Source organism: Sebastes umbrosus, chromosome 13 (genome assembly GCF_015220745.1).
Source record: "Sebastes umbrosus isolate fSebUmb1 chromosome 13, fSebUmb1.pri, whole genome shotgun sequence".
In the NCBI taxonomy this organism is placed as follows: Eukaryota; Metazoa; Chordata; class Actinopteri; order Perciformes; family Sebastidae; genus Sebastes; species Sebastes umbrosus.
Genome location: NC_051281.1, coordinates 32,446,691 through 32,472,206, shown reverse-complemented (window position 1 = coordinate 32,472,206; position 25,516 = coordinate 32,446,691). Strand labels below are relative to the sequence as shown.

Genomic DNA, 25,516 nt, shown 5'->3' with positions numbered 1-25,516 from the left:
AGTTATATCATGTGTTTGTTGTCTCTGTTTTTTCCTCTCACTGTGTATCGTCCCATGCCATTGATATATAATATGTATATGCAGTGACACTGTATATGGACACCCATCTGAATAAGGATGCCCCATAGCTGAATGGGAGTCATGAACTCATTATGAAACTCCCATTATGTATTCTAATTGACTGGGAACAACTAGTGATTTTGTTCAATTTAAACAACTATACAGTAACACAGACTATAGAGTCCAAACGTTTTTGCTGAATCATCTGCTGCAGAAGATAAAATAAAGGACACCGTGTTGTATGAAATGACAGCAGGGATGCTAGTTTAGAGAACTAGTTGACAGTGTTTTCTGGGCGTGAGTGGGTGTAATGAAACCTGACTTGGACTTGCCCTTTAAAGATTTGAGACTTTACTTGGACTTGTCCTCTAAAAACTTGAGACATGACTTGACTTGGGACTTGCTCTATAAAGACTTAAAACTTTACTTGGACTTGTCCTTTAAAGACTCAAGACTTAATTTTGACTTACTTTCTTGCTCTTGACTTGAATTTATCCTCTAAAGACTTGAGACTTGGCTTGGACTATTGTCTCTAAAGACTTGAGACTTTACTTGGATTTGCCCTCTAAAGACTTGAGACATGACTTGGACTTGGCCTCTAAAAGGTTGAGACATGGCTTGGGCTTTTGCCTCTCAACACTTGAGACTTGAGTTGGACTTGTCCTCTAAAGACTTGGGACTTGACTTTGACTTGCTCTTTAAAGACTTGAGACTTTACTTGGACTTGCTCTCTAAAGACTTGAGACATGACTTGGACTTGGCCTCTAAAAGGTTGATACATCGCTTGGGCTTTTGCCTCTCAACACTTGAGACCTAAAGACTTTCCTCCAGGGAAATTGGTTTTGAGTGTTGAACATTTGAATCACTAGTATCTTCCTGTTTCCAGATAAAAGGCTGACTACTTTGCAATATAGTGAAGTTATATATTTCTATGTGAGAAAGTGCCTGTCCTCTTGAAGTTGACACAGCAGTGGAGATGACGAATGCACTCGGAGGAGCATGAGTCACAGGTTAATCTGTTTGTCTTGTGCACTGTGGCCTGTAGAAATTGGCAAAGGATACATCCTTGGCTCTATATTTAGAGAGAAGATACTGTCTCCTTGGTCATTTCTCCACCAACGTGACAAGATGGTTAAGTTTCTTTCGTAGCTACAGCAGGGCAGCCTCAGAACTGAGGGCAGTGTTAGAGCAGACTCATATCCAAAACCGACAACCGAGAAATCTCTATGCCATCTCATTTGCTCACTGGCGGTAGATTGGACAGCTCATGGTTAATCGGCTGATAGATACACCTGACCAAACAGATAAAAATGACTTTTATGATGTAATGTTAGTGTTGGAATCATATTTGTGCGCAACAACCAATGGTTATTTGTCTAGAAGGGAAGTGTCAGATAGTAACATTCAGCATTTACATAACTAGCTTCCTCTAAAGTGTACGCTCAGGTACACGTCATATACACTGTATTGAAATGTGGGTGTTTTAGTGAGCTGAGTTGTAATTAACTAGCCTGACATTGCCGGACAAATCACAGATGGGAATTAGTCTGGAACCTCTAAGTTTATTTTTTTATTTCTAAGGGGTGTTATCAACGGGTATTCAACATGTGAGGTGGCACTGAAGGTCCAGTGACCAGGTCTGCCCGGTGTAAATGGCCAATCATATCACAGTAGTACCAGCCAATCACAGGACATTAGGGCAGGACTTGACGCAAAGCAGGTGGGAAAAAAAATGCCTCAGTGATGTAAAAATGCACAGAAAATACATACAAAGAGTATAGAGGTAAAGAGGCAAAACTCTGGTGCTGTTTTGACAATAGCCGCTAGAAGGCGCTGCGGTAGCGCTGCCGCCATTTTGGAATGAAAACGCCGATGAGTCCATTGCCATGAATGTATAAAGAGACGTCTGTAAATCAGAAGACAAGTTTTTTTTTTGGATAAATCAACTCCCCAGTATGAACACTTAAATAGTCCTCATTTAAATCATTATGTCCTAAAAGTAGTAAAATTCCCTAACAGCTGAATCCAGAGTTATTTTCCTCGGCATACTGAACATGCATCAGACCCACGAGACTGCACCTTCATATGACAAATCTGGTTCTGCCAGCTTCCTGCTAGCTGTATGCAGCTGTAATAATGGATATATTGGCTGTAATTCATCACTTTTATTACATTATTATACACCCATGGGCTGTATGCTGTAAGCCTGTACCGTGGTGGATGTATTAACATCTCTGTTCCCAAACAACCGGCTATCGGCCAGTAGCTAGTAGTGCTAGTAGCATGACATCAACAGAGTTTAATGGCGTTGTAGGCTATTTACTAACACGCAGGGCAAAAAGCACAGGACACCACGTCTTCTACATCAATGGTCTGTGGTCTATTGGACCCTCTTCTACATCCATGGTCTGTGGTCTACTGGACACTCTTCTACATCCATTGGTCTGTGGTCTATTGGACCCTCTTCTACATCCATGGTCTGTGGTCTGTTGGACCCTCTTCTACATCCATGGTCTGTGGTCTACTGGACACTCTTCTACATCCATGGTCTGTGGTCTATTGGACCCTCTTCTACATCCATGGTCTGTGGTCTATTGGACCCTCTTCTACATTCATGGTCTGTGGTCTACTGGACCCTCTTCTACATCCATGGTCTGTGGTCTACTGGACATTCTTCTACATCCATGGTCTGTGGTCTATTGGACCCTCTTCTACATCCATGGTCTGTGGTCTATTGGACCCTCTTCTACATCCATGGTCTGTGGTCTACTGGACACTCTTCTACATCCATGGTCTGTGGTCTATCGGACCCTCTTCTACATCCATGGTCTGTGGTCTACTGGACCCTCTTCTACATCCATGGTCTGTGGTCTACTGGAGACACTCTTCTACATCCATGGTCTGTGGTCTATCGGACCCTCTTCTACATCCATGGTCTGTGGTTTGTTGAAAAAGTTTGAGATTAATCTCAAAATCTGTGTGCTGGATTTTTCTAACTTCCTTTTATGTCCATCGCTCACTTTATACTGCTCTGGGAAGCGGCTGGGCAAAAAAGTTGAATAAATAAATAAGTAAGTAGGTAAATAGTAATAGAGACATTAAAATTATGACAATAGAATAGAAATAGCTTTTTAAAAATTTTGTACGGCACTTTGTAGGCGGACGTTTTACTAGCATCCGGTAGTCATTTTCAGCCCAAAATGGCGGAAGCGTAGCTTTGCTGCTGGGCTCTGATGTTGCAATAGAACGACCAATTGACTTTCACTTCTTAGCAATGTACGCTCTTTGCTGCAGTGTGCACAAATGAGATGGTATTTTATGAGTTGGTAAATTAAACTCAACAAATCCTCTCAGAGGTACTGCAAACACAGTTTTCTTCTCTAGAAAAAAATTAAGTGTATCTGATTGTTCTGCTTTTAGTGGAAACATGCCATCCAGTACCATACAATAGCAGCTTCAACAGAAAGCTACACATCAGCTGTAGCCATCTTGGTTGTTTTCAAAAATGCCAAAATGGCGTTCCTCTGTATGGTCTTTGTCCCAAAGACGCCCCACATTAGATAAATGGTTGTGATTGGCCTGGCGTGTCACAGGCTGATGGAAATCTGTCCAAACCAGAGGGGGACCAGACGGATCTGTCAGAGCAAATAAGCTCACACGCAAATTTGTCTGGTTCCCAGGCAAGTCATTTACAGCTTAAAATGGAATGTTACTCATGGCAGATTTTTTATCAGACTCACTAATCGAGTATTTCCTACATAAAAAAAAAAGTTGTTGGGTTACTCTAAAGTGAGCAGGAAATTGAAATTTTGACCACCTATGAATCAATGTCATGTTGCCCCAGTGTGCTAGGTAACATAACATGATGTGAACATAATATGGTATAAACCTTGTGTCATTAGGGCTGAAACAATTAGTGGAGTAATCAATTAGTCTATTAATTTGAATTTAATCGGCAACAATTTTGATAATCAATTAATCATCGAAGTCATTTATCAAGTAAAAATGCCAAACAGTCTGTAGTCCCAGCTTCTCCAATGTGAGGATTCTGTTTTATGTCATTGCATATTTTTGGGGTTTTGATTGTTGGTTGGTCAAAATAAGACATTTGAAGACAACCGTGAATTATGGATGGACACTTTGCACTATTTTCTACTAACTATCCATCAATTAAATAAATCAAAAGTTTAATTATTAAACCAAATATATATAGTTTGGAAAATCATTTATTTCACGTCATTCCCAGAGCAAAGCTAAAGCATCAATTTTGGGATAACAAGGTGCACCTGCTACGGACATATATAACATATATGTTTTTTTTCCATTGTGGAGCTAGGGCACTCTATAGTCCAGAAAATATACACACGGAATTCAGACATTTAAATTAATTAATTCTAGAATTTCGAGAATAATTTCAAAAATACTGGCCACACACTACATTGGCCATGCTAGCCATGTTTAACACCTGTCCAGCACAGCCGCTTCAAAGAACAGGTGGAGCCTGCAGGTTCTGCTCCCCGTGGAGGGCACCGGCCCTCCTCCTCCAGGGTAACCAGCTCCAGGCCCTCAGGTCAGCCTCCACGTCAGCTCACAACGTGGGTTATAGGTGACTCCATCATTAGGAATGTCAGGACAAACTCAGCAATAACCCGCTGTTTCGCGGGTGCCACTGTCCGTGACATAGCCGAAAAAGCTATTGAGGTTTTAGCCAACGAACCTCACATTTCTAGAGTCATTGTCCAAGTCGGCACAAATGATATCCGTAAACAGTAGTCTGAACTATTAAAATCTAACTTTATCCACTTGTTCACCACGCTGAAAAGATCCGTGAGGAACATCTATGTGTCCGGTCCTATCCCCACCTGTGGTCGTGGCAGTGGGTGGTTCAGCAGGCTGCTGCCGCTGCACACCTGGCTCTCATCAAACTGCACTGTCAACGGTGTTTCATTCATTGACAATTTTAACCTCTTCTGGGAACGCAGGCAGCTATTCAGGAGTGACGGCTTCCATCCAAACTGGCTAGGAGCCAAACTACTGTCTGGAAACATTTCTTATTGTGTCGCCCACCTAGGTGTTCCATCAGCATGCAACGGAATCAATTCCCCGATGTCCACCTGTGTCCACTGGCTCGGACCAGTCCCAATACTACTGACGTCCTCGGGGTCCTAGCACCAGTCCATTTAGTTCCCCATGCGTCTTTTCTGCTGCTCATGTGGAGCCAGGACCTTCTAGAGTCCCTATTAATTATCCAACTTCTGACACAGATTTTTACAATAAGTTAGCCAATTGCTCTGGACTGTTGAACTTAAGCTGCACTATAACTACCATCCGGTCCAGTTGCAACACGGACAGTCTCATTCGGATACCAACACCTCCCAGACCTGCACATTGCTCCCCGTCGGCCATTTCCAGTCTCTACAATCCCAGTCATCTACAACAACAGGCCTTACTGCCCCATAAGGCCTCAGGGGGGAGCCAATACCTGCAATCTACAACACTTTAAAAGGGATTCTTCTCATCTGTCCTCAAAGTTAATTGCCACACACGAAAACATTGACCTTCTAAATGCAAGGTCACTCTGCAACAAATCAATGAACTAATTGTTGCTAATAACTTGGACTTGTTTATGGTGACTGAGACTTGGTTGACTCCAGCTGACTCTACTACTTTAGTAGAAACTTCACCATGGGATTTTAAACACCTACATCGTCCTCGACCCTGGAAGAGAGGTGGCGGTTTAGCTGTTTTTTTACAAGAAATGTTTTAAGTGCTCTCCCATTTCCTTTGGTAATTTGAGTTCATTTGAAGTCTTATGTTTTCTTATTACAGGCCCTGTTCCTTTACTTTGTATTTTAGTTTATAGACCACCAAGGTACAACAATTTTATCACAGAATTTTCAGAACTTCTATCAATTGTTTTATCTAAGTATGACAGAGTGCTTATCTTAAGTGATTTTAATATCCATGTATGTTGCCCTTCACACCCCATGTCCTTGGTTTACTGGATTCTTTTACTCTTTCAAGCTCAGAAAGCAATAAAAGACACATTAGCTTATTTCTCAGATATAATTTCCAAAAACAATCACAACCCTAAAGTACTTTTTAATGTCATCAGCTCTGTTCTTAATGGACCAACCAGTACAGACCCTGAACCGTGTATTGATTGGAACATTCAAATTCAAATTTCACCAAATCCACGAAATCTACCCACCATCAACAATAATCCTGTCTCCCTCACCCAGTTTCAAACCATTTACATCTCAGAACTTGGTGTTCTGATTTCTCAAATGAAATCCTCTACTTGTGTTTTAGACTGTATCCCAACTAAGTTTTTAAAAGAGATATTTCCCACTGTTAGTCCTGTTATTTTATCAATTATCAACAGTTCTTCGACTTCTGGCATCTTTCCAAAGGATTTTAAACATGCTATTATTCAACCACTACTGAAAAAACCCAATCTGGATCCCCTTTTGCTTAATAATTACCGACCAATTTCTAAATTATCGTTTTTATCTTAGGTGCTGGAGAAAGTAATTTCAACCCAATTATCTCTTTTATGAATAACAATAACACTTTTAACAGTTTTCAGTCAGGCTTTAGAGCCCGCCATAGCACAGAGACAGCCCTTGTTAAGGTTTTTAATGATTTACTTTTAACAGCTGACAGAGGTGCCTGCTCAGTCCTTGTGCTTTTAGATTTAAGTGTCGCTTTTGACACCATTGACCACTGTATTCTCCTGCACCGTCTAGAAACCTGGGTTGGTCTAAAGGGAACAGCTCTTCAGCTAATACACTCTTACCTCGCTAATATAACTTTCTCTGTTGTTTTAGAAAATGCCAACCCCTCTGTTACACATCTTAATTGTGGGGTTCCTCAAGGATCCATTCTTGGCCCACTGCTGTTTTCAATTTATATGCTTACCCTAAGCCAGATCATTCAGAGCCATGGTGTCTCTCACCATAGTTATGCAGATGACACTCAGCTATATGTCCCTCCCAACCCCAGTAACTCCTCTAGCTTAGATAGCCTTCTTTCCTGCCTCAATGACACTAAATGCTGGATGTTGCAATTATTTTTTTAATTTAACGATGATAAAACTGAACTTATAGCCATTGGTCCAACAATATCTACCAGCCTGCTTCACTTCAAGCTTTGTTCCCTCAGTACAAACATGAAACAGACTGCTAGAAATCTTGGCGTAATATTTGATGCAGATATCTGTCTTTATGCTCAAGTAAAGGCAGTTGTTCAGTCATGCTTCTTCCAGCTCAAAAAGATCTCTAAAGTCAGATCTTTTTTATCTCCTTCCGATTTACATAAGGTTATACATGCTTTTATTTTTCCCGCCTAGACTACTGTAGTGCACTTTATGATGGTATCAGCCAGAGCTCCATTCACCGACTACAACTGGTGCAGAACACTGCCGCCCAAATTTTAACAGGCACTTACAAACACGAACACATCACAATCGCCAATTTACACTGGCTGCCCGTTATGTTCAGAATTGATTTAAAAATTGTAATGATCACTTTTAAAGCATTAAACGGCCTTGCCCCAAAATACATTAAGGACCTATTGACCCCCTACGTACCTGAATGTTCCCTTAGATCAGCAGATGCAGCTCTGCTGGTTGTTCCCAGATCTCGGCTTGAGACCAAAGGTGAACGGGCCTTTGCAGTTAGAGCCCCCAGAATATGGTACACTCTGCCTATTGAAATCAGACTCGCTACTTCATTACCATCTTTTAAGTCCCTTCTAAAAACTTTCTTTTATAGGAAAGCGTTTTTGATGCTGGCTTTTATTATCCCTCTCTGGCCATTTTATTCTGCTTTCTTAATTGTATTTTACCCCCAGATGTTTCTTGTTCTTATGATCCCTCTGTTGATTGTATTTTATTCTTTGCTGATTTATTGTTTTTGTTTTTTTCGTTGTTTTTTTTTTTCTGAAAATCACTTTGTAACCTTGTTTAGAAGGGTGCTATATAAATAAAGTGTATTATTATTATTATTATTATTATTATTATTATTATTTTAACCCAAAACACTGTGTTTTTCTAATATTGTTTTGTTCTTTTGCCTAAACTTAAAGAAGTTGAAGTTGTGTTGCCTAGACCTAAAGAAGCTACAGTATTGTTGTCTAAAACTAAGGAAGTTGTAGTTTTGTTGCCTAAACCTAAAAAAGTTGCAGTACTGGTGTCTAAAACTAAAGAAGTTGTAGTTTTGTTGTCAAAACCTAAAGAAGTTGCAGTAATGTTGTCAAAAACTAAAGAAGTTCTAGTTTTGTTGCCTAAACCTAAAGAAGCTGCAGTATTGTTGTCTGAAACTAAAAAAAAAAATAGTTTTGTGCCTAAACTTAAAGAAGCTGTAGTTCTGTTGCCTAAATCTGTTTTTTGTTTTGTTTTTTTGCCTGAACCTAAACAAGTTGTAGTTTTGTTTTCTAAACCTTACTGTTTTTTTTTTCCAAAACCTAAAAAAGTTGCAGTTTTGTTGCCTAAACCTAAAGAAGTTGTAGTTTTGTTGCCTAAACTTAAAGAAGATGTAGTTTTGTTACCTAAACCTAAAAAAAGCCTTTTCGTTTGTGTTCAAGCTGTACAACATGTTAGAACGTGTTGCTTTTAAGTTTCACTTTCACTTTTACAACATGGTAAAAGGCCGTAAGGCGTAATAGGCCCCTACTGACCCACATCTATGGTGCTTATAGCGACTGATAACGCCTATCTAATGGCCTGATAACAGTTGAATCGGGTGCACCCGTAAACAAACATAGGTCAAAGAAACATTTAGTAGTCATTTTTTGTCTTTCTCCTTTTAACTCTGGTTCCTTTTGGTTTCTCTATGAAGGATGATAAACTTTGTTATATATTTGATCTTTCCGCTTCACTTTTGACAATACCTGAAATGGATGATGCATCTTGATAATATGGCTGATGTTTAATGTTTTAAATTACACTGATTGACCTGAGAGGGATGCTGTATTTCAAGGTGAGACTTGAAGCACTGTGATGTTGGTGGTTTGTTAAAAAATGTCTCATGGTGTCTGTATAACTTGCATAGTTCCTGGTTTTGGTAATGCTACTTAATTACTCAATGAGCGAAAACAAACAGTAAGCCTTTTGTTCAAATGTCCCTTCGTCTGTGTGTGCACAGTGTGTTGTATCTGCAGGGTAGTGTGTGGACAAAGGAGTCAGCAGCTGGGGATACATTATTAGCGTCTCTCTGTAGCTCACAGGAAGTGTTAATCTCTAGAATGTTGACATATAACAGGATAAATATTTTGCATGTTGCACACACACCAACAAGGATACTAATTAGGCATGTAGTCCTTTCATATTCATGCCTTCATGACTCACTCTCTTTTGTTTGTTTAGTAAGATAGTGGTATCTTCTCCTTGCCTGGAAAGTTTTTGTAACTGGCCATGTGCAGATGGATAAGGCTATGCTAGCATTTCCTGTATGAGTCGTATTGACGATAATTCAAAGCTTTATTTAAGGGCGAGAGTTCCAGGAAGTGATGCATCTTACAGGATACTGAACTTGTGGGAGATAACAATTGTTGTACAGCAAGTCACTTGGAAATGATGTACAGATGCCAAAAATGTAAATGGAAATATGGCTTAACATATTAAAACCCTTAAAACTCCAACGGCCAGGGTTCTATGGGTACCCCAGAGTGTCCCCTTTATAGACATGCCCACTTTATGAGAATCACATTCAGTTTTGGGAAAAAATCATGCAGTTCTTTGAAAGAATATAAATGTGTTATTTTCGTTTATACTAAAATGGTGTATCTGAATATTTCTGCATACTGGGGTCTCGAAACAGTCTTGAATTCCATAAATGGGTATCACTGTAAAGCTGAGACTCTTGTGGATCCAATGAGCCCAAGACAATGAGACATTTCATTGTAGTGTGACCATTTTTTGAACGCGTCCTCACTGTATAAAATGACCTGTGGTGACCTCTAGGATAATCACAGCCTCATGAAACTTTACAGCCACAAACTAGAGACCTAGAGCACTCAGAGGATGGATGGATCAGACTAGAGACCTAGAGCATTCAGAGGATGGATGGATCAAACTAGAGACCTAGAGCATTCAGAGGATGGATGGATCAAACTAGAGACCTAGAGCATTCAGAGGATGGATGGATCAAACTAGAGACCTATAGCATTCAGAGGATGGATGGATCAAACTAGAGACCTAGAGCATTCAGAGGATGGATCGATCAAACTAGAGACCTAGAGCATTCAGAGGATGGATGGATCAAACTAGAGACCTAGAGCATTCAAAGGATGGATGGATCAAACTAGAGACCTAGAGCATTCAGAGGATGGATGGCTTTCCTGGCTAGATTGACAATAAGGGGGTTTCTGAGCAGTTTCCAGAATGGAATGCTCGCCATCCAATCGGCGAAAAAGTGCAATTCTTGCAGAAATCTCCAAAAGTAAAACGTTTTTGAAACCAAGTAACAGCATGGCTTTTTCTATGGCATTCCTCAACGTCTTGGTGTCTTAATGTGGTGGATGAATGTGATTATTTGATCACTTCTTGAATGGTAAAAAATGGTTAAATTTAGCACCAAATCTTTGTAACATATAATATCAACATGGGCATGGGGTTGACAAACTTACAGTATATCATCATGTTCTACGCTCTCTTTCACAATTTATTCTAACTGATTAATTCATGTATTAATTCATATTTATTTGTTATTAATGACTAGAACAACTTGACCCACAGTGCCGAGCTGCATCTCAAATTAATCTTCAGGTTCTCAGCTTTCAGATGATGTACACCACTTCTATGTGACATCTACTGTTGACTATTAATCTACACCTGGACATCCCCTGTCCCCCACCCCTACCCCTCTACAAAAGAGGGCCGAATGGTAAGGGGTAACATATGTTTTGCAAAGAGTGCAAGACATGACAAATTTCAAAGTCTGTCCAAAATTCAGCCCAATAGGTCTTGATGTTACATAACTGAGAGATGAATTCCTCTCATCATATGAAGGTGTGGAGACTAATTGTAAGCTTTGCACCCAGAGCAACTAAGGTCAGTAGAGTGTACACAAAGCTTTAGGGAATAAAAGAAAGAGGTGAACTAAGTCTGAACTTGTTGAGGTAGCACTCAAATAAAATACCCGACGAAAGAGTGATCACTTTGTCTTCACTCTGTGCCAGTTCAGACAAGGTGGGGGCGGACGATGGGTGTCTTGTTTTAACTGCTTGGCGTTGACTGTTGTTGCAGTTGATATTGCTCCTCTTTTTCACTCCAACGCTGCTCAGAACAAGTGTAGTTGAGGTTGAATTAATATAAGCTTTTAAAGTGAAGATAGACTGCCAGTGCTGCGTGTAGTCGGATGATGTGTTCGGATCTGCCTTTGTTTACTTTGAGTCCTACAAGTTCTAACTTTGAGAACACGCTGGTGAATGAAAACAGGTTGCACAACTCTTCTCCAGTACACCATGCTTTATTCACTAAATGTTTTCAGCTATCTTGCCTCCATCAGGGTGGTAGTACCAGCTGCACAACAAGACCTTTAAACATTCAACATTCAACAAAGCAAAAGATAGAGAGGAAAAATGCAAACCATGTCAATAACAGGAAGTTGATGTAACTTTGTAGTACATTAACCAATCTTCTCCAAATTTCTCATGCCTGATAAAAGTCCCTGTCTGACGACATCCACATGCAAATTTTGGCTCGCTGTCATAGCGCCACCTGCTGGCAACAGGAAATGTCATTTTTTGCATGTTGATATACTCTGCCTCACAAACTAATCAGATCCACCTCCAATTAGGCAAGCCTTAAGACCTTGATGATGCTTCCTTGTGAAGATTGAGAGGTTTTGTCACATGGTGACGCCTTGGCGGCATGGCGAATTTTGATAACTCGCCATTACAAAAGAAACTGTTGTAACTCGACTTGAAAGTGGTAAAATATGTTAACGGATATAGTTTTTGTGTCAAGGGAGTTCGATAGCGCACCCTACAAAATTAAACAAAGCAGCCCTCGCAGTACGTTTAACCTAGATGTACGAAATTTGATGGGCACATTTATCACAAAAAGAAAGTCTCTGGGACTCTTAATCCAACAGGAAGTCGGCCATTTTTTATTTTGTATGATTTTTTTTTGTATTTTGGCTCTTTCCAGGCTCTGTTTTTTAACGAACTCCTCGTACAGATTTAACCCGATCAGCTTCAGATTTGGTCAGCACAATCTTAAGACCTTTGTGATGAAAAGTTGTTCAAATCGTGAGTTTTTTTTAAACAGCGTTGACGTGGCTCAGCGGAGAATTTACATGATTTGCAATTGAATGACAAACTGTTGTAACTCGAATGTTCTTGGTCCAATCTGCCCCAAACTTGACCTACTTCATAAGAGTTCAGTCCTCAGGACATCTAGATGGCAATATTGACTCATAGTCATAGCGCCACGTACTGGCAACAGGAAATCAAGTTATGTGACAAACATCATCCGATTCACATGAAATGTACATTGTGTGATCTACACTTGATAATGAGAATCATAATGCATGTTTAGTGTGTGTTCTCTAGCGCCACATAGTGGACACAGGAAGTGTTGAAAAAATTGCAATACGTCATTTCCCGAGCCACTCAATCCACGCAGGAAATAACATCTAACTTGTGCGTGCAGTGTCCGATGGTCACTGAAATGTACAGGTGTGTCGATTGGCGTCCCGCCAGTACCCCCGACATGCGGGAAGGTGCGAGGGCCCGTTCATCGCTGCTTGCAGCTTTAGTTTTATTTAGTTATTTCCATTATTTTGCACTTACACCTCCATTTTTATGTATGTGCTCTCATGGGCATATTTTTTATTTTGTAAATCTTTTAATCTTGAAAGCACTTTGCACTCATATTTGACAAGTGTTATTAAACTAATATTTTTATTATTACCACACAAGTTGCCCGGGTTACTTATCTCTACTTTCTTATGTAAAACGATATATTAAGCTCTAAAACAATGGCTTACAAGATTTCTTAAAAACAATCACTGCAGCATCAGGATAGAATGAACCATGCTGGGCCGCCACACATCACTGTATTCCCGCTGTGGGTCAGCCCGTGACAGCTGAAGGCTAGGCCAGAGCAGCGGAGCTCTCTTCATCCACTCCCGGCAGGGTCCGACTCCTGCCACTGCCTCGTGCCAAAGGCAGCCTCGGCCCTCATTCAGCCATCTGGGCTGACCCACAGCGGGTGATGGTGGATTGCATATGTCCGACGTGCTGCTGCACTCTGGACTGGATCCCGGTATGAGCAACGGACTGCTGCACCGGGTCCTTCAACACAAGTAGCCAACACAACAGGGTTATATTTTATTTCCTAACCACCACTTTCTTGCCTGCCCTGCAGGTGGCGCTGTTGAAGCAGTTTAATCAACATTTCAATAATGTTTTATTTTTGCAAAGAAGAGACAAAAAATATTTTATTAATGATAATGAGATTTTGGTAAAGTTTCATTTCAACCAATTAGTCTTTTTTATGTATTTTGGTCCTCCTTCTTGCCTCTCAAAAATAGAGGAGCACCTCCTCTTCCTCTATATAGACCAGCCTCCACTGAATACGACTGAGTGGCAGAAGGTGGATTGTGTTGGAAACTTTGAAGAAGGGTTCCTGAGTTTGAGCTAAGCTGCTATAAACATTCATACATATGGTAGTCCAGCTACAGTACATTAGACCAAACAATAATGGGCTGGTGGCCTCAGGGGGTGAGGCAGTATGTCTTTAATGCCACTTGAGAATTCACTTGAGTGTGGGGATGTGTGTGTGTGTCTTTATAGGCTCATATGCTTATCTATTGTGTTTGTAATTTGTTAATATTGTATATTTACTTACATGGCCTCTAATTAGAGTTCATCTTCAGTTACATGAGGCCCAAGGGGGCAATAAAAAATGTCAAAATCAGAATGATAGAGCACACTTTTACTTTGTGTGTACTGCAGTGACAATTTTGCCCTTGAAGACTATCATTTTCTGTTTCACACAGGCTTCACTCTCGAACCACCTGATATGACTGTTATCAGACCATTAAATAGGTGTTATCACATTCCATAAGCACCACAGATGTGTGTCATTAGGGGCATACGCCTAAGCGAAAGTGAAACTTAAAAGCAACACGTTCTAACATGTTTTAAAACTGAATTAAATTTTACCATTTGAACACAAACAAAGCGGCTTCTTTAGGTTTAGGCAACAAAACTACAACTTCTTTAGGTTTAGTAAAAAACTACAACTTCACTTCTTCAGGTTTAGTCAAAAACACTACAATTTCTTTAGGTTAGGTAACAAAACCACAACTTATTTAGGTTTAAGCAACACAACTACAATTTCTTTAGGTTTAGGTAACAAAACTACAACTCATTTAGGTTTAGGCAACAAAACAACAACTTATTTAGGTTTAGGCAACAAAACTACAATTTCTTTAAATTTAGGTTAAAATAAACTACAACTTCACTTCTTTAGGTTTAGGCTACAAAACTGCATCTTCTTTAGGTTCAGGCAACAAAACTACAACTTGTTTAGTTGAAAAATAACAGTTATGTTTAGAGAAATTAGTTTTGTTTTGGAATAAATAACTACAAACACAAAGACAACTACACATTGTTGGTCACATCTATGGGGCTTATACTGATAACGCCTATTTATTAGCCTGACAACAGTCTAATTAGCTGCTCTAACAAGCTCTTGAAGCAGCTGCATTTAAAATAATAAGCAGCTATTCACTTTTATCTACATTACATATGCAGGAGATGTGACTTGTTGCCAATCAATTTGTTATGTGTCTGCCTGGTTGGCATACACATCTTGAATCAGAGACCCTTTGTGTTCTGATCCCTGATCTCTTGGTGAGAATCAGTGTATGACCATTCCCATAGCTCCTGATGGCACCACGACACCACGTTACGTAGAGGAGAGCCACCTGCCATGCTTTAAGCCTGGCTGGTCCCCCATTTTGGGGGCCTGTGTGCGAGACACATAGTATGATATATCAGATGCCTAGCTCATGTTTTTCCTCCACTTTATTCTGTAATTACATGCAAGAAACCAGCGAGTGAGATTTTCTTTGCATTTCTGGTTTAGATGATCTAAACTCAGCTATTTAAATCTACAAATAGGTTAAATGAAGATAAGACAAGAAGTCTCCCATGTTTAAAGATCTGAGACATCATCTGGTACAGTACGTGAGCATGGCAATGCAACCTGAGCAGCTGCTGGTATATAATTAAATACCACAATATATTCACAAGCGGAAACGTCATAGATGAAAAAAACACAAGTGAAACATTTCATAGAATTTACTTATGTGTTTTAAAGTTGTTAAAAATTCTGTCCCCCTTTCCTATACAGCCTTCCCGACCAGGGGCTGAATACCGTTGTGGCGTACTCTTTCTTTTGTTCCTTGTAGCTCTTTTGTGTCATTTCAAATAGGTCTGGCTTTTGTGGGATCACCATTATGATGATACTTTCTACTAGCCTACATTGCAAAATGTGTCAGTAATTACTGTAACCACCAAAATGTACAGCTGCTTTTTAAAAATGATACTATGCTGACAGAACACATTCCTGGTGTTGAGGTTCAATGTAAATCCTGATATTACATTAAGGAAAAATGTATCAGCTTTCTAGCCTTTAACCTCTTGCCATTCCGCCATCTTTTTTTTTGAAGGGGTAATTAATTTATGAATTAAAATAAATTGTGAAAGTGTATAAGGGCTCAGAACATTATCATGGAAGTATATGATGGTCATCCCCATGCTCTATTATGTCCCATAAATTGTTGCAGCAATTTTGGGGTTGATACCATTTGTTACACAGATTTGGTGCTAAATTTAACCATTTTTTTCCATTCAATAATTGATAGAAATTATCAATAAACCCTCCAAAATACCACATTAAGACACCAAGACCTTGAGGAACACCATAGAAAAAGCCATGCTATGATTTGGAATTAAAGACTTTTGACATTTGGAGAATTGCATTTTTCGGCAATTGGATGGCGAGCACTTCTGTTGTGTAAACTGCTCAGAACCCCCCTTATTGTCAATCTAGCTAGGAAAGCCATCCATCCTCTGAATGCTCTAGGTCTGTAGTTTGATCCATCCATCCTCTGAATGCTCTAGGTCTCTAGTTTGATCCATCCATCCTCTGAATACTCTAGGTCTGTAGTTTGATCCATCCATCCTCTGAATGCTCTAGGTCTCTAGTTTGATCCATCCATCCTCTGAATACTCTAGGTCTGTAGTTTGATCCATCCATCCTCTGAATGCTCTAGGTCTGTAGTTTGATCCATCCATCCTCTGAATGCTCTAGGTCTCTAGTCTGATCCATCCATCCTCTGAATGCTCTAGGTCTCTAGTTTGAGCCATCCATCCTCTGAATGCTCTAGGTCTCTAGTCTGATCCATCCATCCTCTGAATGCTCTAGGTCTCTAGTTTGTGGCTGTAAAGATTCATGAGGCTGTGATTATCCTAGAGGTCACCACAGGTCATTTTATACAGGAAGGACGCGTTTCAAAAAAGGGTTTCACTACAATGAAATGGCTACTATGGGGACTAACATCATCACACTTGAATACTATTGGGCTCATTGGATCAGAGATCCACTGAAAATCGCCATGCTAGTTTTTCCTCGCCAAAATGTAGCGTTACTTTGTAGTGCTATTTAGCGTTCTTCCTGACAAGCTAGCATGACATGGTTGGTACCAAAGGATTCCTTGGTTTGGTAATGGTTTTCTAGTTTGATATTAGTGTCTGTAAATCGTTGGAGTTTTAAGGGGTTAACTTACAAATGAGCAGATTCTCACACATTGCTAATTTCCCATTGTGTGAGATTAACATGCGATAGTTAGATTTTATGTGACATTAAAATTCTTTTAATTAAAGTCACAGTTGTTCAGAGCCTCTGTTTCACTTCAGGCAGTTACAGAGATGTTAATCACATTGTAATATGCCTTTGCTCTTTGTATTGAAAGCCTTAGATTTCCCCCCCCCTTGAACATTTTCTGTAACTAGTTTGAACACCTCCATTCTTATGAGTCCTGTGGTTGTTATTGCAAGTGATGTGATGAATAATTCAGTGTTTTGTAATTGGGACTTCCTCAACTTGGCAGATGGTGCCTTGGTACTATCTCCCCTACAGGCTTGTGCAACTTGTGGCAAACTTATGCCCACATCATTATTTGCCATATGCTCCTTCTGGACTGAGAAGTGGCGAGACAACATTTTGCTCCTATTCATGCTTGATTTCTCGCAAAGGCATGATCGGGTTGAAGATATGTGTCATATACACCCCCCCTACACACACACACATCAGACTGCTGCCCAGGAAACGCACTTTGTCCAATTGATTGGCTGAAAACCAGCCGAGGCAGATTCTAATTGGCATTGAGTGGGATTGTTCGGTTCGGCAGCGCTCAGACTTTGCAAATGTCAGAGCACGGATTTGGCAGAATCAGTGAAGAGAGAGGGATTTCTGGTTCCCACTATTGTTTTGTTATCGAGACCAAGTGGGGAACGGCAGGTAGGGGCTCAACTTAGATATTGCCAGGAAAAGATTAGTCGTCGCAGAAAGAGAGTGTGGAGATTTACACCATTGAGCTGACATTGGAGAAAAGTCAGTTGATAAAAACAGCTGCTAGATAGAGGGAAGGGAGTTAAAGCTATAGAAAGGCAGACAGGAGGTTAGAATATTTTTGTTATGTTTATCTGTCTAGAGTCTCCTGTTTGAAGGAACAAGACAAAAGAAAAAAAATCAGAGGTGGTGGGTGGAAAAGGCAAGCTGAGATGAATGTTAAATCCGGCTTGGCAGGGACAAATGGGTCTACAAATGCTATCGAGTTGTGGAGCGACAATTAACTCGCTCATTGCATCCCTCCTCCCACAACACCTGCCATACCAACATGCAGGCTCTGATTAAAAATGCATTGCTCTCACAAGCCTTTTAGGTAAGAAGGTTTCCCTGCAGTGCTACTAGTTAGAACAAAGGAGAAAGCACGGTTGCAATATCTTTAGCAACGCCACATTAAATACATAAGGAATGACAGATCTGTATAAGGGGTGGACGGTATACCGGTTTCATCACCGTCACCAGTGTCATGTTCAGCCACAACATGGATTTTACAATACCATCATTACCGTGATAAACACACACGTTTTGGTTTTAGCACACACTAGGGAGATACAATACTCAATAAACTACGTCACACCCAGGTTGTCTATGGTTACGTACAGGCTACCGCCGTTCCTTTTCATCACGGAACCTTTTGCTTTTCATTTCGGCGTCCATGTTAACAGGTTAGAGCAGCCACACAGCCCGGGCGAGCAGCCAAGCCGCACTGCTCAAGGTCCATGTGCCTTCTGTACAGTACTGGTCCAACAGCGACTACGCTGTGTATTTTAAAGCTATTCCTTCATGTTGGTGAAGATGTAAAAAGGTATGTCAGCTTTTGGTTTCTTAAAGATGGACATTTTTTTAAATGTAATGTTTATCCAACCCAGTTTGGCTGTGGTGAAAATAGGTGAAAAAAACTTTGAAATAATAAAAGAAAAGTAAATATGTGAAAGAACAAAATTTTTTTCCAAGTAGTCTTTATTGCTACAGTACACTCACAACTCAAGACAACAGCATGTCTGTTCTCATTAACTATGAATGAACCACATTACATTACACCTACATTATACCTCATTTTCAATCTTATTTGGAGCCAATAAACACATCTGTTTTTATTTTTTTTTGCTTTCTTAAGATATGTCTCCTCACATTGCCAATAGAAAGAAAAGAGATAGAATCATGTTTTGAGTGGAGTATCCTTTTTAATACTGTAATATAATACCGTCACCGCAACAACCAAAAGAAAAGCTGTGATATACATTTTAGGTCCTATCCACCTCTAATCTGTATAGGCTAAAATATATTGTATGATCTTACATGTGAGTGCAAAGTTTTTCCACTCCAGCAACCACCAAACTGTCAATCCTGGCAGAGTTTGAGTTATGCTCTATGAGCTATACAGGACCAGGCCTGTCACTGCCCAAACACTAGTAGCTTCTCTACTCACTCAGCCTCCAGGGTAGCCCCCAGTCTGTTTCCCGACCACACAATGTGAGCTTTCAAAGCTTTTATTGTTCGTTGAAATGGTAACAGATTTGTCCTGGAGGCTCAAACCTGTCCGTGTTTCAGTGGGGTTCCTTTGATCTGCTGGAGAAACTGCTTGAAGCCCACTTTTACCCCCAACATGAAGCGCCATAGGAAGAGCTTGCGTCACTACAGGAATGAGGTCATCGCTATAGGTGCTTAAATGCCATCATCTATATATCCTTAATGAGCTGCATTTGAGATAACAGGCAGGATCATTGCCATTGTTTATTTCCTGTTTTCCTGTACAGCCTCGGTTTCGGGTTCACTGTTATTGAGCTGATCAACCCCTTTTTTTTTACTGTTAGAAGCCTCGGAGGCATGCACATTACATTTCTATATTCTCACATGATTTAAGTGTTGTGAAAGGAGCCTTGCTCTTCTTGTATTTCATCCAATTTGACAGAGCCTCTTATCATAATATCAGAAGTGACACAAATATATATCAATATGCTGACACTTTTTTTAAAAGTAGAAGAGTAAACACTTGTGCAACACTGAACTACCATACTCACCGGTTTGATTACGCACAACAGTCCCAGTTTCATTTGTTAACTTCATTTAGATGCAGTGTTTAAATGGTTATTGATAATGAAGCCATGTCTTTAACTAAGAGTGAAACCAATAACCAGTATATCAGTATGACATCTGTGTAAGTAAATACTATTGATGTATGTTCTGTTCTGTACGTCACTCACTCCGACCATCGAATAAAGCCGTGGGTGGGTTTACACTGGAGTTAGTTGAAAGCCCGGTTTGTCATATACTGTTGCTAAAGGGTGCCTCCATGCATCAGTTTCTGATGCCGAGGGGCACTGGCCAATCAGAGGTATTTGACAAGTTGGGACTGAGAACGGGTTGATATGATTAGAACTTAATACTGGTAATGGTGTTTCTTTAAGCGGCAGTAGGCAGAAAGTTTGTGGCATCATTTGGCAAGAATCCCATAATAACCTTTCAGCATATTGTAATTCAAGTGTTCTGAAAGAAAACTAGACTTCTGCTCCTCCTCATGGCTCTGTTTTCAGGCTTTAAAAAATCTAGCCTGTGACGGGAGACTTTGGCCAATCACAGGTCATTTCAGAGAGAGAGCGTTCCTATTGGCTGTTCATTCAATAGAGGCAGCTGTCAATCACTCACTAACTCTGATCAAACGATCAAACTGCAGCTTAACATTTTTGTTAACAGAGCCCGAGACTCCATTTTCATTATTGTTTTAAATGTGTGGTTTTATTTGATCTATGTTTTATTTATTTAGGATATTTTAATATATATATATATTTTCACATTCAAATTCCAATTTCTGAATATTCTTAAAAATTAAAAATTTGTTGCTCTGTGAAAGGGTGTACTTGCATTATTATGCTATAATGTTATCATTATATCAGTGGCATAAAATGGTCTTAAAATATTATGAAATGAATGATATAACGTAATTATTTCTGGGACAATACATCGTCCAACAAATTGAGTTATTGTGACAGTCCTTCGATCGAGACCCGACATGGCAAGTTAATGTCACAGTAGGACTTTTTTTTTTTTTTGTTTTTAAACAACACAAGAAATGAATGGCAGGTGCCTGGTTTATCTGCTCTCTGCATGCCAGTGTCTGTACTAGTTACGCTTGGTCATTGAAGAAAAACTGAGCTGAGTGGTGAGTCTTTTTTATAATTAAACATCTGGTTATTAAATGTAGTGATTGGCTCACATCAGTCTCAGACAGATAGCTAGCAGATAGCTCGGCAGGTGTGGAGTGTAGGTGAACATAGTTGTTCCTTTCTCCCAGTTGAACTTCTAAACACAGCGTATCATTGTTTCAGTGGTAGGGTTGATAATGTTCTTCAACAGCTTTTTTTTTGTGATATGTGTTGAAATTCTCATAACATCTGGACAGCAATCAATAATTAAAATGCTCTGACAAAAAAAGAAAAAAGAAAAGTGGTATCTGTGGCTGTAGCGTTGTAATAACCTGTACCTACCTGCCTGTCTGCCTGCCTGCGCACACTCTGTCCGTGCACTCATAGAGTGCTACAGGAATGAGTCCTAAAACCCAGAAATGAGTTAGCATTTTAGCACTTCCTGTTCCCTCGTATTTTATGTTTTTCTTTTCTTTTATATATTCATACTCAGCACTCCTGTCACGCTCTTGGAAACAGTCATGGGAGCAAGGGAAGTTTTTCTCTGACAGTTAACATTTCAGATTCCCTCTGTGGCCTTGCCATCTTCTAACATGACTCACAGTGACACCGAATTACTTGGACACTTGAAAGGTGACTGTGTCTGGTAAAGAGCTGTGGTAAATATGTCGGGAGACACTTTACACTTGTTAGGAGGTTATATGTGTCCTCCACTGTTTGATGAACCAGCAGAGAACTGGACTCAGTGGTCATTGTTGATAATTGACAAGCAGTAGTAGATGAACAGAATTAAATTAGCTAGCCATATTAAAGCCGTGGGCACACTGCCCGCATGAGGCTCGCCTGACGGCAGCGTCGCATCGTGGCTGCGTGATGCCCACCTAGGGTGTTCACACTAGACGCGAGTTAGCTGCCTGTCGGTAGCGTGTCTGCTACCTGTCAGCTGTTTTTTTGCTGCTGCTGACAGCCTTTTCTTTCTACATAGAGTTTGCCTTTTAATGGCCATTTAACTTCATGATAAATATATCATTGCATTATAAATGTCATTTATATTTATTTTAGACAGGGAAAGGTTCAGAAATGTGTGGTAATTAGTAAATAATAGTAATAATCCACAATTAAAACTCCGTACTGTATTAATTTATGATGCTTTCCAAGTCACTGCTTGTTCCACATCACTGTCTGGCACATATTTCAGAATAAAAGCCTTGTGTTAACAAATGAAGGAATTCTGTGCAAAGAAAACCCGCTTTAGGGCTTTTATTTTTAAATGAAAGCAGGAAGTGTTGATTTAAACCCCAAACGTTATCCATTTTTTGAATTCCCAAAGTGACTGCGTGTTTCCACAGCACTGACTGCTCATATTTCAGAATAAAAGCCTCGTGTTAACAAATGAAGGGATTCTGACGATAGAAAAAACGCCTGAGGGCTTTTATTTTGAAATGAAAGCAGGAAGTGTTGATTTAAAAACAAGTTTACTTAACTTTACTTTTTTTTCATCTCCGTAACATATTCTACAGATAAACCTCGAAACTGTAGTAAAGTCTTGCTGGTATGAAGTTAATATACAGTCACTAGATCACTTTCACTGTCCGTGACATATTCTACAGATGTCCAGACATGTAAACTGCAGTAAAGTCTTGCTTGTATGATGTTAATATACAGTCACTAGATCCCTTTCACTGTCTGTGACATATTCTACAGATAGAGACATGTAAACTGCAGTAAAGTCTTGCTTGTATGATGTTAATATACAGTCACTAGATCCCTTTCACTGTCTGTGACATATTCTACAGAAGTCCAGACATGTAAACTGCAGTAAAGTCTTGCTGGTATGATGTTAATATACAGTCACTAGATCCCTTTCACTGTCTGTGACATATTCTACAGATGTCTAGACATGTAAACTGCATTATGTAGCTGATATCATGTCCATATACTGTCAATAGATCACCTTCACTGTCTGTGACATATGTGAGACGCGCTTCTCATGCGGGCTGTGTGTCCACTCTAACCTGTTAACATGGACGCCGAAATAAAAAACAACACGCCACGCGAGACTCACGCGAGCCTCACGCGAGCCTCAAGCGAGCCTCAAACGGGCAGTGTGTCTACCACTTAAAACTATAAATAACCCATAATATGGCACTCTTTTTAAATTCATAGGCTCACTATATAGCACAGGGGCTTTGTACTTTCTTTGTTAAAAGAGAACTTCTGCTGCTTTGAACACATACATGTCTAGTCCTTGAATTTGATAAAAGCCCCAATTTCCTTGAAGAAACAAACTAAAATGTTGTGGGCCAATATAATCCATATGCAGCCCCTCTGTTTGTTCTCAAAAATAGAATGACACCCTTGAAACCTATATATAAAAAAAAGTAATTGAATTAAATACATGCTCTGTCTCACACACACACAGAGGAACACAAATATAGAAAGTGAAGGTAGCCTCATTTGTTCTGAGTTGAGCTGTAAAATGTTGGGATGGGCTGTGACTCACCCTCAGCCCTTTGTCCACTGGCCTCAGGGCATGGCTCTGATAAACGCTGACAGCGTTTCTTACATTGCATGCCTATCTACTCCGGCAAAGTTAATACCTCTGACCAAGTGTCGCAATCCAACATCACTTTTATTTAATGGAACTTGTACCCTTCGCTTCATGCACCATTTAGCGGAGTGAATCACTAAAGAAATGACCACCAACTGTGGTGACTAACTTGACTATTGATGAGCATTTTACACAGGAAGCCAGTTCACCGTAGGAAAACAACTAACTTGTAGGTACCCACGACCTCCACCCCATCCCCATCAATCTGGACTGGTTTGGGGGTGGTCTAGACTTCCTGAAGTCTATGACCATCTCTTTGGTTTTTGGTGGTTGGAGTGACACCAGGCGACGAAGTCCTCCACCAGGTTCCTGTACTCCTCCTCCTGATCACCCTTAACACATCCCATAATGGCCGTGTTGTCGGCGAACTTCTGAATGTGACACGACTCAGAGATGTAGTTGAAGTCTGTCGTGTAGAGGGTGAAGAGAAGGGGGGCCAGAACAGTCCCCTGTGGAGCACCGGTGTTGCTGACCACAGTGTCAGATGTGATGTCCTTCAACCTGACATACTGTGGTCTGCCGGTGAGGTAGTCCGTGACCCAGGTCACCAGGTGTGGGTCCACTTGCATCCTGGCCAGCTTGTCCTGTAGTACAAGGGGCTGGATGGTGTTGAAGACGCTGGAGAAGTCCAGAAACAGGATTTTGACTGTGCCGCCTCCCTTGTCCAGGTGCAAGTGGGCCCGGTGTAGGAGGTAGAGGACTGCATCCTCCACCCCGACCTGGATGGAACTTTAAAAATGAGCCCACTACAACCTAAAAATTGTATATAAGTATATATACATCATCAACATGTATTGGGATCAGATGTTGATGAAACACGTCTATAAGCATTTTGTTATTTTTGGTTTAGAAATGACACTATTTCAACTTTTATTTCAGGAGAGATGGAAAATAAAATCCAGATCTATGCTCTTTAAACACAACGATTTTTGCTTCACCAGTTTTTGTAGTTACTGTAATACCTACCTAATCAGACATAATGAATACCTCGGAATTGCTGAATTAGATCATGAGAATGGTGTTTTGTTCTTTAATGATGAGTACTCATTAGAATGTAGTAGTATCAGTCACTGGCACTGGTTTCTTCTCACTCCACCTCAGCCGTCATCATTTCTTTTCATTGCTTGATTTTATTGTTTTATGCATACCTTTTTACTTTTTCTACTGTTTCCTTCTCAATTACACAGCATGGGAAAATGTTGAGAAGGATCCCCATAAGAAAGCATAGAAGTAATTGTCTCGAATGGAGTGTAAAGCCATAGAGTTAGAGCTGCAAATGACAGAACCAATGGGAGCTGTCAACACCGTGGCATTAATCTGCTCTTTCTCTGTGTTTCCATCTACATCTCGTCTCATTTTCTCCAGCTGTTTTATTAGTACATCATGCCTCACTGTCATCCTGGTAACGGTGTGTGCTCTTTGTTGTTTTGTTTTTTGCTGAGTCATCAATAATGGGCTGCGTTTTGTTGTTTGCTGCTCCATGGCTGCTGTACAGTTTGTACTTTGCCAAAATACCTAGAAATGGAGATACACGATAATCTTCTGATATATTAAACAAGCTGGGACTGGGCCTCAAACCGACTCAACCTGCCCATCGTGGGAATTACAGAGGTGCTTGGCACAGTGCATGTTGAGCAACTCAGATCTTTATCCAAATGTGTGAATGTGTGTGCAAATCTTGGCCAAACTGAACCCGTCAGCAATACTCAGGAGACGAGCTGCCAATGGAAATTTGATGCCTCTGAAATCCGTTTCTCTATTCAGCACGGTCTATATTTCAAGGAGCTGGTTGATTGGTTGGTTGGCTTCCAAGGGTTTTGCTGATGCATTGTGTGAGTAGGACTATATTTGTTTACCGTCTGTTCAACAACATGGAGGATTCCTGATGACAGATTTGGAACTTTGCATAGATTTGTGGATTTCTCAGAAGGGCTTTTTGCATTCAGAGCCGTTGAGAGGGATATGCAAATCTGTTGTTTTTCTAACCCAGTTTACTTTAAATATTAATGTCTGGTCTGCAAACTACATTATGCATTGTAAAGCTAATTTGAA

General features: G+C 40.2%; 1 protein-coding gene across 2 annotated transcripts in view; it reads left to right on the top strand.

The window, feature by feature from the left end:
- Window positions 1-25,516, top strand: part of tfpia (tissue factor pathway inhibitor a) — a 67,781-nt gene that overhangs the window by 5,451 nt on the left and 36,814 nt on the right. The window contains exon 1 of one of the 2 annotated variants that reach the window (XM_037789619.1): window positions 25,144-25,296. The exons of the other annotated variant lie outside the window; for it this stretch is intronic. Within the exon in view, the coding sequence (XP_037645547.1) occupies window positions 25,200-25,296 (97 nt within the window). The 5' untranslated portion in view covers window positions 25,144-25,199. Of the gene's footprint in view, window positions 1-25,143; window positions 25,297-25,516 lie in introns of those variants that run through there. 2 annotated transcript variants of the gene reach the window in all.